This window comes from Camelina sativa, chromosome 9 (genome assembly GCF_000633955.1).
Source record: "Camelina sativa cultivar DH55 chromosome 9, Cs, whole genome shotgun sequence".
In the NCBI taxonomy this organism is placed as follows: Eukaryota; Viridiplantae; Streptophyta; class Magnoliopsida; order Brassicales; family Brassicaceae; genus Camelina; species Camelina sativa.
In genome coordinates, this window is record NC_025693.1 from 32,532,230 (window position 1) to 32,546,747 (window position 14,518).

General features: G+C 35.1%; 3 protein-coding genes across 4 annotated transcripts in view; 2 read left to right on the forward strand and 1 right to left on the reverse strand.

Moving 5' to 3' along the window:
* On the forward strand, positions 4,513-13,416 carry LOC104713674 (calmodulin-binding transcription activator 3-like). Of its 2 annotated transcripts, XM_010430849.2 has the most exons (14): positions 4,513-4,898; positions 5,547-5,666; positions 5,765-5,880; positions 6,042-6,130; positions 6,246-6,288; positions 6,386-6,596; positions 6,696-6,806; positions 6,920-7,209; positions 9,398-9,455; positions 9,548-9,912; positions 11,358-12,037; positions 12,116-12,644; positions 12,740-13,060; positions 13,147-13,416. In XM_010430849.2, the coding sequence occupies exons 1-14, from the start codon at positions 4,859-4,861 to the stop codon at positions 13,273-13,275; spliced, it is 3,102 nt and encodes a 1,033-aa protein (XP_010429151.1). In that variant the 5' UTR covers positions 4,513-4,858; the 3' UTR covers positions 13,276-13,416. The 2 variants fall into 2 exon arrangements, with proteins under 2 accessions (XP_010429151.1, XP_010429150.1); XM_010430848.2 differs by lacking the exons at positions 4,513-4,898; positions 5,547-5,666; positions 5,765-5,880; ... (3 more) ...; positions 6,696-6,806; positions 6,920-7,209 and adding exons at positions 7,282-7,713; positions 7,812-7,927; positions 8,089-8,177; ... (2 more) ...; positions 8,743-8,853; positions 8,967-9,256.
* On the forward strand, positions 10,096-11,084 carry LOC104713673. Its single transcript, XM_010430847.2, has 5 exons — positions 10,096-10,228; positions 10,344-10,386; positions 10,484-10,694; positions 10,794-10,904; positions 11,018-11,084. Exons 1-4 carry the CDS (start codon positions 10,111-10,113, stop codon positions 10,818-10,820), a joined length of 399 nt encoding a protein of 132 aa, XP_010429149.1. The 5' UTR covers positions 10,096-10,110; the 3' UTR covers positions 10,821-10,904; positions 11,018-11,084.
* Positions 13,442-14,518, reverse strand: part of LOC104715902 (ubiquitin carboxyl-terminal hydrolase 4-like) — a 1,759-nt gene continuing 682 nt past the window's right edge. Inside the window, exons 2-3 of the mRNA XM_010433269.1 lie at positions 14,284-14,465; positions 13,442-13,940 (exon numbers count right to left, since the gene is read on the reverse strand). Of these exons, the coding sequence (XP_010431571.1) occupies positions 13,538-13,940; positions 14,284-14,465 (585 nt within the window). The 3' untranslated portion in view covers positions 13,442-13,537. The remainder of the gene's footprint in view (positions 13,941-14,283; positions 14,466-14,518) is intronic.

The window sequence follows — 14,518 nt, forward strand, 5'->3', positions numbered from 1 at the left end:
TTTTTTTTTTTTTTTTTTTTTTTTCTGCTAAACTATAAATATCATTGAGATGAATAATCAGGTTTTTTTGTATAGAATCTAAGACATTCTGCATTTTGGATCCTTGGCAAAAAGAACAAGGATACAAAAAAATTTGGTAGTAAGTTATGAAGGTTTCATCGCAGCCACGAAGCCATTAGATTGCGGAATTTTCTCATTTGTTTTCTTGCAGTATTCTGGTAACCTCTGATATTAAAACAACTGGAAATATATATATTTCCAAGATTAATTAGTCTTATGTCTCATTGCGACATGCATCATGGATAACAACATTTTCTTAAGTCTTAACTTTTATCGACCATGTAACTGTAAGATTACATTATATATGTCAGACCAGTAACAATAACGAAACAACTGAAGTTAGAGCATAAGAGATGACAATTTGATTTGATTTGATTCATCTGAAGGTGGAACAAACAAGTAGAAGTTGTATAAACCAACTTAAGAAGTACAATAAAAATACAATGATTACCAAATTTAGAATAATTTGCTTGTAACACTCATGTGTCTTGAGTTTAATTGAGTGGTTAAACATTTGATCATTGTCTCACTTCTTAACGGGTCAAAGATTTCAACTCATACTGTACTTGGTCCACGAGTTTTGTTGTGTTCTGATTGACACCTCGAAATATAAGTAAAGTAGTTTTAGTCATCTTCAGCAGTGATCAATTTGAAATTAGAAGAGGAACTGAATTTTGGAAAAAAAAAAGATAATAATTTTTGAGAAATATCCCATTGTATACATTTAAACAAAAAAAAGTGCTCTATTCATCTATCCATTTCCAAAAGTACAATTTCTTAAATTTAAAAAATTTATAAAGCTTTATAAAGTTTATAAGATAGGTCTTTGGAGATTCGATCCAAATATTTTTTAGGTTTTTAAAAGTTTTTAATATATTTATAATATATATATATATATAATTTGACACACATATAAAGGTAATTTGTGTATATTTTTATAAGTTTACACACATGTTAAAATAAATATCACATTTTTAATGGTATTTTAAATAAAATTTAACAGAGGAACATTTTTGAAAAGTTTTTTTTGGAAAAATGTATTTTTGAAATTTCCCAAATAAAAAAGAAGGAAATCGCATTAGACTCTTTTTCTCAGTCTTACAAGTGTAAAACATGTGTCAACACCTTTAGAATTATAAATTTATGCTTATCTTTTGTTTTTTGGTGAGAGTTTATGCTTATCTCTGTATAAACAATATATAATTGTAACTATAACTACTTATAGTTTATGTAGTATTTTAAATTATTATTTATTAATTAAAATTAATTTGTGCTTTGAAAGAAATTTAAATTGAGCTCTAATTTTAACTACTAATATTAGAAATATGGTGAAGAAATAATTTATTTTAATTAAATAAAATTATAAAAGGATATGGTATTCTTAATTGGATAGATATTTGTACTTTCTTATTCATAAAAGTTTTTAGTACATATAAGAATAACTTCCTGTTTTGTTTTGTGGTCAACAAAGTATAATAACTTACTATTATATTATTTTTAAAATAAATATTTATTTTCTTAAATAATTTACCTTAGCAGGAGAAATTTGCTAATTTTAATAACTTAGCATAACTTCATTGGATAAGCTTGAAAATGATAAATTTCATAGATTTGTTCTATTATATATACATATACAAACTCATATTAAATACATCTCTTTCATATCTAACTTCAGTGGAAAACTTAAAAAAGTATTCTTATGGGTAATCCGGCAGATCTATGTCAGATAAGCTACTTCACAAATGAATGTGGCTTCTGCAAGAAAAAGATTGATCAAAAGCGTGATGACATTTACATGTACAAGTACGTTTGTATTAATTTTTTAAAGCATTTGATACTCTTGTTTTATCGTAATGTATCTAAATTGTATTGTATTCTTTTCTCGTCATCAAAACAGTGACACTCCCTTCTGTTCGGAAGAATGTCGAGAAAAACAGCAGGAGGCTGACAAAGAGAAAAGAAAATTGGAGAAGATGTTGGAGAATTGGAGAAAAGAAAACTAGAAAAAGCAGATTCATAAGAGCATGACCATTGTACATCCTCAAATGAGTGTCTCTATCTTTTAATAATATTAAAAATAATACTAATCTATGTTTAGATCTTTTAATAATATTAAAAATAATACTAATACTAATCTATCTTTTAACAATGTTGATGGGATTTAACAAAATTAGGAGTCATGACAGTAGTTTTCTTATATATTTTAATAGTCAATATTTCCATTTTTAAAAGTCAAACCTCATCATGTATTATTTATATTTGAAGAAAAGATATGGTCAAAACTTCTTGCATATGTACCAAAATTTTCTATGGTAAAAAATCTAATTAGGCACATATTCTATTCTTTTTAGATAAGTATTTTCAAATGATTAAGTAAAATCTTTTGATTATTCGTAGACTTTTTCTGAATTTTTTTTTTCATATGCATGGAATATAACACCTCTAGTTTGGAATACTCTGGATTTTTTATATAATCGTAATGATGACATGTTGGAAAATAAAAATTAACACTGCATGTAACATTATATTGTTCAGGCTAATGGAATCAGCTTTACTCTTTGTTTAACATTGATACCAAAAAAAGAGTTATCTCTTTGTTAATTGTATGTTTATCTTATTTTTTGAAAATAATTGGTTCAAACTCTTGACTGGACTGGGACGCCGGCTGGTTTAAGACGCTGGCTGACCCGACTTACCCACACGGCCACACCATATGGAGCGAGTAAAAACTTATCATCACGACTTGATAGAGTTAATGAATAAATCTTTGCACGCTCTTCGAATGCGGCTCGAGTAACGTATTGGTCAAACGCATGGCTAGTAAGCAACTCACCTGCTAGGACTAACTGCGCCACAATTGGATAGATCTATGTATTTAATATTTAGTAAACGAGTTTAGTTAGATGAAGTAAAAACTCATGCCGGCCGGAACTTAGCTTGAATGATCTCCTTCTCCTTCTCCCCCCTTCACCCGACATGTGCATGGTCTTCGACCTTCCAATATTATAATTTTTGGACATTCCTTATCTTAGGTTTGGGCTACCACGTAGGATGCTAAAATTTTAGTGAATCTCTTAGTGTTACGTGTATTTGGGTTTGACTCTACAGTGGTCCAAATCAATGAGTATCACTTTCTACTTGGTAACGCAACCATGTTAATGGGTCCAAGCGGCTCTAATTAAAGAATGATTATTAGACGATCCAAAACGCTTCCAACCCGCTATCCTATTATTGATCAGGATTAGACCGTACCCTTGAAAGGATTAATTGGACTTCATATCTTGATGAAAATATCGAAGTTCATTCGCTTGAGAATTTTGAATTCAATATATCTTTGTTCGCATGTGGAAATGAAAAGAAAATATCAAAATGTTGCATAATCACAGCCTCTAAGAAGACAAAACATGAAAAAAACTTTGTAGACCATGAACAAATAATGACTTCGAAAGTCCCTACAACTAGCTAGTACATACCCTTCGAGCTATTGCCTTCAACCCCCATTGATATCAAGATTAATTTGTCGGCCAATTGCTAGCTAAAATAAGCAAATTATTAAACAACATTTCTATGATTCTAACTATGAGAAAAAACATTCGTACTTTTCATGCTCATGCTCTAAAAATTCGTTTCTCACATAAGCTCTTCATGGTTTTTTTCTCTACAAACATAAAGTTTTATTTTACTACGAGACACTATCTCATTTACTTTTTTTGACCCCTTTTACGATCACATCTTCACAAAATACCCCCAACCTTTTTTTCTAAAGCAAGTACCGTGGTCTGTTGTACTAATTGGAACTATCAGAGAATTCCTCAAATAAATATCTTTTGTACTTTTCGGATTACCACATGTTGTTGTAGAAACTTTCTCTCTAGTGACTAGACATATACGTACGAACGACGAAAGTTTTTTCTTTTTGTTAATTATATATGATATGAAACGTAATCATTTGATGATACTTTCAATTATTGACATGATCATATGATATAAATGATCGATGTTATGTTATTTGAAGATGTTTTACCTATACCACAAGGTTCCAACGTTATATGACTCCCTTGTACTATGTTTACATTAATCTGCAAGAATACTTACTTTTCCATAATCAAAATCCAGACTTTGTATATACACAATTTAGATAATTTCATATATCCTCACTCAGAAATTTCACAAGTATTCGAAACTTTTCTAAATTTCATGAAAAGATGCTTATGTTTTTTTTCCCAAGAATATACAATAGCTCAGTTCAAATTATAGATTCGGTTTTCAAATTCAACCAAATATGTCCTAGAATCAGATAAAAAATAATTATAAAGCAGAGGAATATATTGTCAACACGTGATAAAATAACCCAATATTGACAATACCAAAAAAAATAAAAATCTGATTATTAAAAAAAATGATTGATTAAATAAAATAAGATTATTATTATTAAAAAAATGAAAAGGGAGAGTCGAGGAACTTGCGTCAGAAGAATTTTGACTAGAAAGAAATAAATTCAACTACGACGGCCAATTTCTCTCATCGTACGGATTCAATTCCTATCGTCTCCCCTCTTCTCACTACTCAGATGCTTCCTTCTTCACTTTTTACCCTTTTGATTTCTTGATTTTTGGTCTTTGATTCGTACCTCTGCTTCTGTTTCCACCAACAAGACCAAGAAGAAGAAGAAGAAGAAGAAGAAGAAGAAGAAAAGAAGAAAGCTTTCACCTTTACTCTAAAAAGTTTTCACTTTTATATTATATATATTTATTTCCATATGTCTGCTTTGAGGCTCTGAGATCGAAGAAACGAATCTATGGCGGAAGCAAGACGATTTAGCCCTGTTAGTGAATTAGGTGAAGTGAATGTTTTCTTCTTTTTTATCTATTTGGGGTTTTTGCTGGGTCATATCTTTATCCGATTAAATCTTTTTTTTTTTTTTCGATCTATTTGGTGTCGATGTTGGTACCTATCACTGATAGTCGTCAAAGTTTCAATCTTTATGTGTGGAATCTATTCAAAATAGCTTCTTTTTTTTTTCTTTTATCCATTATTAGTCTTGACTCTTGAGTGATGATGATTTGTTCTTGTGGAAGCATATTTTGTCTGAATATTCTGATTTGGTTAATTGAGTTCATCACTTACTAGTCTGGTTATAATACTTATCCAAGTTGAAAAACTAATCTTGTTTTAGGTCTTGATCATCATTTAAGTGGGTTTACTTTTACTTGTTTACTCTTTTAATTATCTCTATGCATAATTTATGACTTTGTATAAGCTGAAAATATCAGTGTGCTGTGTGTTTGGTTTATACTTTAATTAGCTGCTTCTTAATAGGGGGTTGACTTTTTTTTGTTGGCTACTAGATCTGCAGCTACTTACCAAAAGTAGTATAGAGTCTCTTAAAGCTTTCTTGATTAATTTGATGTCTTAAAAGCTTTCTTCTTGAATGGTATCTTCTTAGTTGTACTAGTTGTTTTGATTTCAATACTTTTTGTCCACAGATGTTGGCCAAATACTCTCAGAAGCACGTCATCGATGGCTTCGTCCGCCTGAAATATGTGAAATTTTACAGAATTACCAACGGTTTCAAATTTCTACCGAGCCACCTACTACACCATCAAGTAAGGTTTTTTACCAAAGTTTGTTCCTTTATGAGTGTAGAATGAAACTCAGGAGTTTGAAGACTGATGTTCATGCTAAATCTCTGTCTCGTTTTCAGGTGGGTCTGTTTTTATGTTTGATCGAAAGGTGCTCAGATACTTCAGGAAAGACGGGCACAATTGGAGGAAGAAAAAAGATGGAAAGACAGTGAAAGAAGCTCACGAGAGGTTGAAGGTAGTAAATAAGACATATTCCTTTTTTACTAACTAGTTCTTTGAGAAGTATGGTCAAAAGAGAAGCACTTTGTGATTCTTTGATCCGAAATGATATAAATATCATCAAGATGTTGGTTGGTGCTTATTAGTGATGTCTCTAGCTCATGAATATCCGTGCAGGCGGGAAGCGTTGATGTTCTACATTGTTACTATGCGCACGGACAAGACAATGAAAACTTTCAAAGACGCAGTTATTGGTTGCTTCAAGAGTAAGCTTATTATAGCATTATAACTTTTATGCCATTTGCTTGTGTTCTTAAACTACTGTGATAGATTCCCTCTCTCTCTCTCTCATTTTTGCTTTTTTGTTGGTGAATAATACAGAGAGCTTTCCCACATTGTTTTTGTCCACTATCTCGAAGTTAAGGTTTGACCCCATCCTGTTATTTGCTATTTACTCTGCCTCGTTATTATGTTTTTCACGGAAGTAGAGTACTTGAGAGTGAAACTTGTACATGAATCAGGGTAGTAGAGTTTCTACTTCTTTTAGCCGGATGCAAAAGACTGAAGATGCTACTCGGTCTCCTCAAGAAACTGGGGAAGCCTTATCCAGTGAACACGATGGTTATGCTTCTTGCAGCTTCAATCAAAATGATCATAGCAATCATTCACAAACTACTGACTCAGCAAGTGTCAATGGTTTTCACACTCCAGAACTTGAAGATGCTGAATCAGGTGCTTCTTCTTTTACACATGATGTCACATTCTACATATTGAGGATTACATGCCTTTTTAGTCTCTTATCTTATGCATATTACAACATTCATTCTCTAGCATACAATCAGCATGGAAGCTCCATAGTTTACTCTCATCAAGAACTTCAGCAGCCTGCAACTAGAGGAAACCTTACTGGTTTTGATCCTTACTATCAAGTATCTTTGACGCGTAAGTTCTTGGTGACCTGGTTTATGCTCTTTTGTCTTTTCTTTAGAAGCATAAGTTCCAGTAACTATGGTACCTCCAAATGACATATAGTTTTTTATTTAATTTAATTTCAGCCAGGGATAATTATCAGAAAGAGTTTCGCACAGTCCCCATAACACATTCTTCAGTTATGGTAGACAAAAGCAAAACTATAAACAGTCCTGGAGTGACAAATGGGTTAAGGAACAAAAAATCCATTGATTCCCAAACCTGGGAAGAGATTTTGGGAAATTGTGGTTCTGGAGCTGAAGGCTTGCCTTTGCAGCCTAACAGTGAGCATGAAGTGCTGGACCAAATACTCCAAAGCTCTTCTTTTACCATGCAAGATTTTGCCAGTCTACAAGAGTCCATGATCAAAAGCGGGGTATNTAATTGAGTTCATCACTTACTAGTCTGGTTATAATACTTATCCAAGTTGAAAAACTAATCTTGTTTTAGGTCTTGATCATCATTTAAGTGGGTTTACTTTTACTTGTTTACTCTTTTAATTATCTCTATGCATAATTTATGACTTTGTATAAGCTGAAAATATCAGTGTGCTGTGTGTTTGGTTTATACTTTAATTAGCTGCTTCTTAATAGGGGGTTGACTTTTTTTTGTTGGCTACTAGATCTGCAGCTACTTACCAAAAGTAGTATAGAGTCTCTTAAAGCTTTCTTGATTAATTTGATGTCTTAAAAGCTTTCTTCTTGAATGGTATCTTCTTAGTTGTACTAGTTGTTTTGATTTCAATACTTTTTGTCCACAGATGTTGGCCAAATACTCTCAGAAGCACGTCATCGATGGCTTCGTCCGCCTGAAATATGTGAAATTTTACAGAATTACCAACGGTTTCAAATTTCTACCGAGCCACCTACTACACCATCAAGTAAGGTTTTTTACCAAAGTTTGTTCCTTTATGAGTGTAGAATGAAACTCAGGAGTTTGAAGACTGATGTTCATGCTAAATCTCTGTCTCGTTTTCAGGTGGGTCTGTTTTTATGTTTGATCGAAAGGTGCTCAGATACTTCAGGAAAGACGGGCACAATTGGAGGAAGAAAAAAGATGGAAAGACAGTGAAAGAAGCTCACGAGAGGTTGAAGGTAGTAAATAAGACATATTCCTTTTTTACTAACTAGTTCTTTGAGAAGTATGGTCAAAAGAGAAGCACTTTGTGATTCTTTGATCCGAAATGATATAAATATCATCAAGATGTTGGTTGGTGCTTATTAGTGATGTCTCTAGCTCATGAATATCCGTGCAGGCGGGAAGCGTTGATGTTCTACATTGTTACTATGCGCACGGACAAGACAATGAAAACTTTCAAAGACGCAGTTATTGGTTGCTTCAAGAGTAAGCTTATTATAGCATTATAACTTTTATGCCATTTGCTTGTGTTCTTAAACTACTGTGATAGATTCCCTCTCTCTCTCTCTCATTTTTGCTTTTTTGTTGGTGAATAATACAGAGAGCTTTCCCACATTGTTTTTGTCCACTATCTCGAAGTTAAGGTTTGACCCCATCCTGTTATTTGCTATTTACTCTGCCTCGTTATTATGTTTTTCACGGAAGTAGAGTACTTGAGAGTGAAACTTGTACATGAATCAGGGTAGTAGAGTTTCTACTTCTTTTAGCCGGATGCAAAAGACTGAAGATGCTACTCGGTCTCCTCAAGAAACTGGGGAAGCCTTATCCAGTGAACACGATGGTTATGCTTCTTGCAGCTTCAATCAAAATGATCATAGCAATCATTCACAAACTACTGACTCAGCAAGTGTCAATGGTTTTCACACTCCAGAACTTGAAGATGCTGAATCAGGTGCTTCTTCTTTTACACATGATGTCACATTCTACATATTGAGGATTACATGCCTTTTTAGTCTCTTATCTTATGCATATTACAACATTCATTCTCTAGCATACAATCAGCATGGAAGCTCCATAGTTTACTCTCATCAAGAACTTCAGCAGCCTGCAACTAGAGGAAACCTTACTGGTTTTGATCCTTACTATCAAGTATCTTTGACGCGTAAGTTCTTGGTGACCTGGTTTATGCTCTTTTGTCTTTTCTTTAGAAGCATAAGTTCCAGTAACTATGGTACCTCCAAATGACATATAGTTTTTTATTTAATTTAATTTCAGCCAGGGATAATTATCAGAAAGAGTTTCGCACAGTCCCCATAACACATTCTTCAGTTATGGTAGACAAAAGCAAAACTATAAACAGTCCTGGAGTGACAAATGGGTTAAGGAACAAAAAATCCATTGATTCCCAAACCTGGGAAGAGATTTTGGGAAATTGTGGTTCTGGAGCTGAAGGCTTGCCTTTGCAGCCTAACAGTGAGCATGAAGTGCTGGACCAAATACTCCAAAGCTCTTCTTTTACCATGCAAGATTTTGCCAGTCTACAAGAGTCCATGATCAAAAGCGGGGTATACACATTTCTGATTTTATTGCTCAATTTCTGCATTCCTCTTGCTCAGTCTGTTTTGCTGTGTGTTTTCTATGCTCTTTTGATAAGCTATGTATTCATTTGAGTGTCTGAATTTTATTTTCTCTTCAAACGTCTACAGAATCAGGAGTTAAATTTAGGAGTTACATCTGATCATACTGTGTGGTTCCAGGGACAAGGTTTGCACTGCACTCAGCTTGTTATTTCGATAAAGGTTGGGATTTATTTGTCTTTAAAAGTTAACTTTCAACATTCTTGTATTTGACTGCAGATATAGAGCCTAATGCTATAAGCAATCTAGCTTCAAATGAAAAAGCTCCATATCTATCCACGATGAAACAGCATCTGTTAGACGGTGCATTGGGCGAAGAAGGTTTGAAAAAGATGGACAGTTTCAATCGCTGGATGAGCAAAGAGCTAGGAGATGTTGGTGTTATAGCTGATGCAAACGAGTCCTATACTCAATCAAGTTCGAGAACCTACTGGGAAGAAGTTGAGAGTGAGGATGGGTCCAATGGTCACAACTCTAGGAGGGAACTGGATGGATATGTTATGAGTCCTTCCCTCTCTAAGGAACAGCTCTTTAGCATCAGTGACTTCTCTCCAAGCTGGGCGTATGTGGGTTGTGAAGTGGTGGTAAGCACTGTTGATCAATTTATCTTCTCGGGAGTCATAAGATAGGTTTGTGCTTATATTCTTTTTCAACATTTTTAGGTTTTTNCCTTTTTTACTAACTAGTTCTTTGAGAAGTATGGTCAAAAGAGAAGCACTTTGTGATTCTTTGATCCGAAATGATATAAATATCATCAAGATGTTGGTTGGTGCTTATTAGTGATGTCTCTAGCTCATGAATATCCGTGCAGGCGGGAAGCGTTGATGTTCTACATTGTTACTATGCGCACGGACAAGACAATGAAAACTTTCAAAGACGCAGTTATTGGTTGCTTCAAGAGTAAGCTTATTATAGCATTATAACTTTTATGCCATTTGCTTGTGTTCTTAAACTACTGTGATAGATTCCCTCTCTCTCTCTCTCATTTTTGCTTTTTTGTTGGTGAATAATACAGAGAGCTTTCCCACATTGTTTTTGTCCACTATCTCGAAGTTAAGGTTTGACCCCATCCTGTTATTTGCTATTTACTCTGCCTCGTTATTATGTTTTTCACGGAAGTAGAGTACTTGAGAGTGAAACTTGTACATGAATCAGGGTAGTAGAGTTTCTACTTCTTTTAGCCGGATGCAAAAGACTGAAGATGCTACTCGGTCTCCTCAAGAAACTGGGGAAGCCTTATCCAGTGAACACGATGGTTATGCTTCTTGCAGCTTCAATCAAAATGATCATAGCAATCATTCACAAACTACTGACTCAGCAAGTGTCAATGGTTTTCACACTCCAGAACTTGAAGATGCTGAATCAGGTGCTTCTTCTTTTACACATGATGTCACATTCTACATATTGAGGATTACATGCCTTTTTAGTCTCTTATCTTATGCATATTACAACATTCATTCTCTAGCATACAATCAGCATGGAAGCTCCATAGTTTACTCTCATCAAGAACTTCAGCAGCCTGCAACTAGAGGAAACCTTACTGGTTTTGATCCTTACTATCAAGTATCTTTGACGCGTAAGTTCTTGGTGACCTGGTTTATGCTCTTTTGTCTTTTCTTTAGAAGCATAAGTTCCAGTAACTATGGTACCTCCAAATGACATATAGTTTTTTATTTAATTTAATTTCAGCCAGGGATAATTATCAGAAAGAGTTTCGCACAGTCCCCATAACACATTCTTCAGTTATGNGCACTGTTTCTGGGAATGACAGTGATCTGTCCCAAGTGAGCGAGAAGATTAGTTTACTGCTTTTCGAGAACGATGACCAGTTGGATCAGATGCTCATGAATGAAATCTCCCAAGAAAATATGAAAAAGAATCTTTTGCAGGAATTTCTGAAAGAAAGTTTANTTTCTCTCCAAGCTGGGCGTATGTGGGCTGTCAAGTGGTGGTAAGCAGTGTTGATCAATTTATCTTCTCGGGAGTCATAAGATAGGTTTGTGCTTATATTCTTTTTCAACTTTTTTAGGTTTTTGTCACTGGAAAATTCTTAAAGACTCGGGAGGAGGCTGAAATTGGCGAGTGGTCTTGCATGTTTGGGCAAACAGAAGTTCCAGCAGATGTTATAGCTAATGGTGTTCTCCAATGTGTTGCTCCTATGCATGAGGCTGGAAGAGTTCCGTTTTATGTAACATGTTCCAACAGATTGGCATGCAGTGAAGTGCGTGAATTCGAGTATAAGGTTGCGGAGACTCAAATATTTGACAGAGAAACAGATGATGAGTCCACTATTGACATTCTTGAAGCAAGATTTGTTAAACTGTTGTGCTCGAAATCTGAAAGCTCAAGCGCTGTTTCTGGGAATGACAGTGATTTGTCTCAAGTGAGCGAGAAGATTAGTTTACTGCTTTTCGAGAACGATGACCAGTTGGATCAGATGCTTATGAATGAAATCTCCCAAGAAAATATGAAAAAGAATCTTTTGCAGGAATTTCTGAAAGAAAGCTTACACTCATGGCTTTTACAAAAGATAGCAGAAGGTGGAAAAGGTCCAAGTGTTTTGGATGAAGGTGGCCAAGGTGTATTACACTTTGCAGCTTCTCTTGGTTACAACTGGGCCTTAGAACCAACAATACTTGCTGGTGTAAGCGTTGATTTTCGCGATGTAAATGGTTGGACCGCACTTCATTGGGCAGCTTTCTTTGGCAGGTGAGTAACTTCTTAAAAGTGTTCATCTTCTTTTTCTTTGATTTTGTGTTTGAAACCAAAAGGTATTTTCATATTCAGGGAGCGGATAATTGGTTCACTCATAGCTCTTGGTGCTGCTCCTGGAACTTTAACTGACCCAAATCCAGATTTCCCATCAGGAAGCACACCTTCTGATCTAGCCTATACTAATGGTCACAAAGGAATTGCTGGTTATCTCTCGGAATATGCCTTAAGGGCCCATGTTTCTTTGCTCAGTCTAAATGATAGCAATGCAGAAACTGTTGAGACTGCTCCTAGCCCATCCAGCTCATCTTTAACAGACTCGTTGACAGCTGTACGTAACGCTACTCAGGCAGCAGCTCGCATTCATCAGGTTTTCAGGGCTCAGTCTTTCCAGAAGAAGCAATTAAAAGAACTTGGAGATAGAAAGCTTGGAATGTCGGAGGAGCGTGCTCTTTCAATGCTTGCTCCTAAAACACACAAATCAGGACGGGCGCATAGTGATGATTCCGTGCAAGCCGCTGCTATCCGGATTCAGAACAAGTTCCGCGGTTACAAGGGAAGAAAAGACTATTTGATTACTAGACAAAGAATCATCAGAATACAGGTGTGTAATGTTTTGAGAAAAACCAAACCAAAAAGTTCTTGATTTGTTTAAAGGTTTCTCGAATTCTTAAACGGTTTTAACTGGTAATGGTGCAGGCTCATGTGAGAGGTTATCAGGTTAGGAAAAACTACAGGAAGATAATTTGGTCAGTGGGGATATTGGAGAAGGTGATATTGCGTTGGAGACGGAAAGGAGCTGGTTTGCGCGGGTTTAAGTCAGACGCACTTGTTGATAATAGGATGCAAGATGAAACAGAGAAAGAAGAAGATGATGATTTTTTCAAACAAGGAAGAAAACAAACAGAGGAAAGGCTACAAAAAGCTCTTGCAAGAGTGAAATCAATGGTTCAATATCCTGAAGCTAGAGATCAATACCGTAGATTGCTGAATGTGGTCAACGATATTCAAGAAAGCAAGGTATTTTATAAAAGTTAACCTTATCTTCTCAGAATCAACAAAACTGAACAGTCTTGATTCTTAATCTATCTATGGTATGGTTATAGGTGGAAAAGGCTCTTGAAAATTCAGAAGGAGCAGCATGTTTTGATGATGATCTGATAGATATCGAAGCATTGTTGGGAGACGATGACACACTGATGTTGCCTATGTCCTCATCTTTATGGACCAATTAAAAACCACTCTCAAGCTTTATGTGATTGATACTTGTCACAGTATTATTGACTCAGTAAACTTGTAAATTCTTATGTAATCACTCTTCTCATGTTCTGTAACTGCATTCATTACTCTCTAATTTAAATGATAATATTTGAACATTAATCAAACTTATGTATAACCAAATAGTAAACCTTCCTTGTCATTAAACTGTACATGGCTTGGTTTCCATTAGTATACAAACTTTTCTGTTTTTCTGAGTTAAAAGTAAAATTGATGAGATTAGGTTCTTGTTCCGAGGCTCTCGTATAACAAGATGTAGCCATGATCAGTGTTGCTCGAGTACTCTTGTGATGAGCCAAAGAATGTCTGAACAGCAGATTCTTCAATCATTTCAACAGTTTCATCATCAAAGAAGAGCCAATGGTTATGAGATTTCACGAGGCTAACATAGTGACCATGGTTTGGTCCACTTCCGACATGAACCACAACTGCAAAGAGGGAGTACTCGATGTCCACATATTCTTCCACTGTGTTGCTGAGTTTCAGTTCCAGCGGGAAGACAACTCTGTAAGATAGCTTCTTGTAGCGGCCCAACTGTTCAATGTATTTAAACCGTTTCAGATGTATAACTAAGATGTGTGGCGGTTTCTTGATCTTCATCCTCTTCTGCGCTTCTTGTAAACTGCACAAATAATCATAAAACTGCTTCAGTCATGTAAATCATTAAACTTTAGGGAGTCTTGCTCTTGCACACTGAAGAACTAACTACAAGGACTTGTGTTGTGAAACTATAACGTGTTGGGTTTTTCTGTATAATTTAAAGGAACAGTGAAGAACTATGAAACCAAAAAACCTTGAGTTTAGAGTGCACACTGAACTGAAACAGATTATATTCGAGTATCAAACCAAAAAAAAAACTTTAAGGGAGCAGTGAAGATCTAGTCATAACATGTTGGGTTTTACTGTATAATTTGATACAGTTATAGTAGATGCAAGCTCAATGGTTACGGAAGAGCATTTTTTACCTGCAGCATTGGTCACAGAAAAATTTGTCTTCAGCGTGTAGAGTCTCTGTGGAGCTGAAGTTTTTCAAACAGCTAGTTATCGAACTGTTCTGTTCAATATCAAGGCTCAAGTCTAGGAAAGTTTCATCTCTTGCTGTTACTGTCTCACACCGCAGACACCTTGTCTCGTTGGTAAGTATACCCTGTAACGAGTTTGCACATGCTAAATCACTTGAGATAACAGGAAAAGACTATA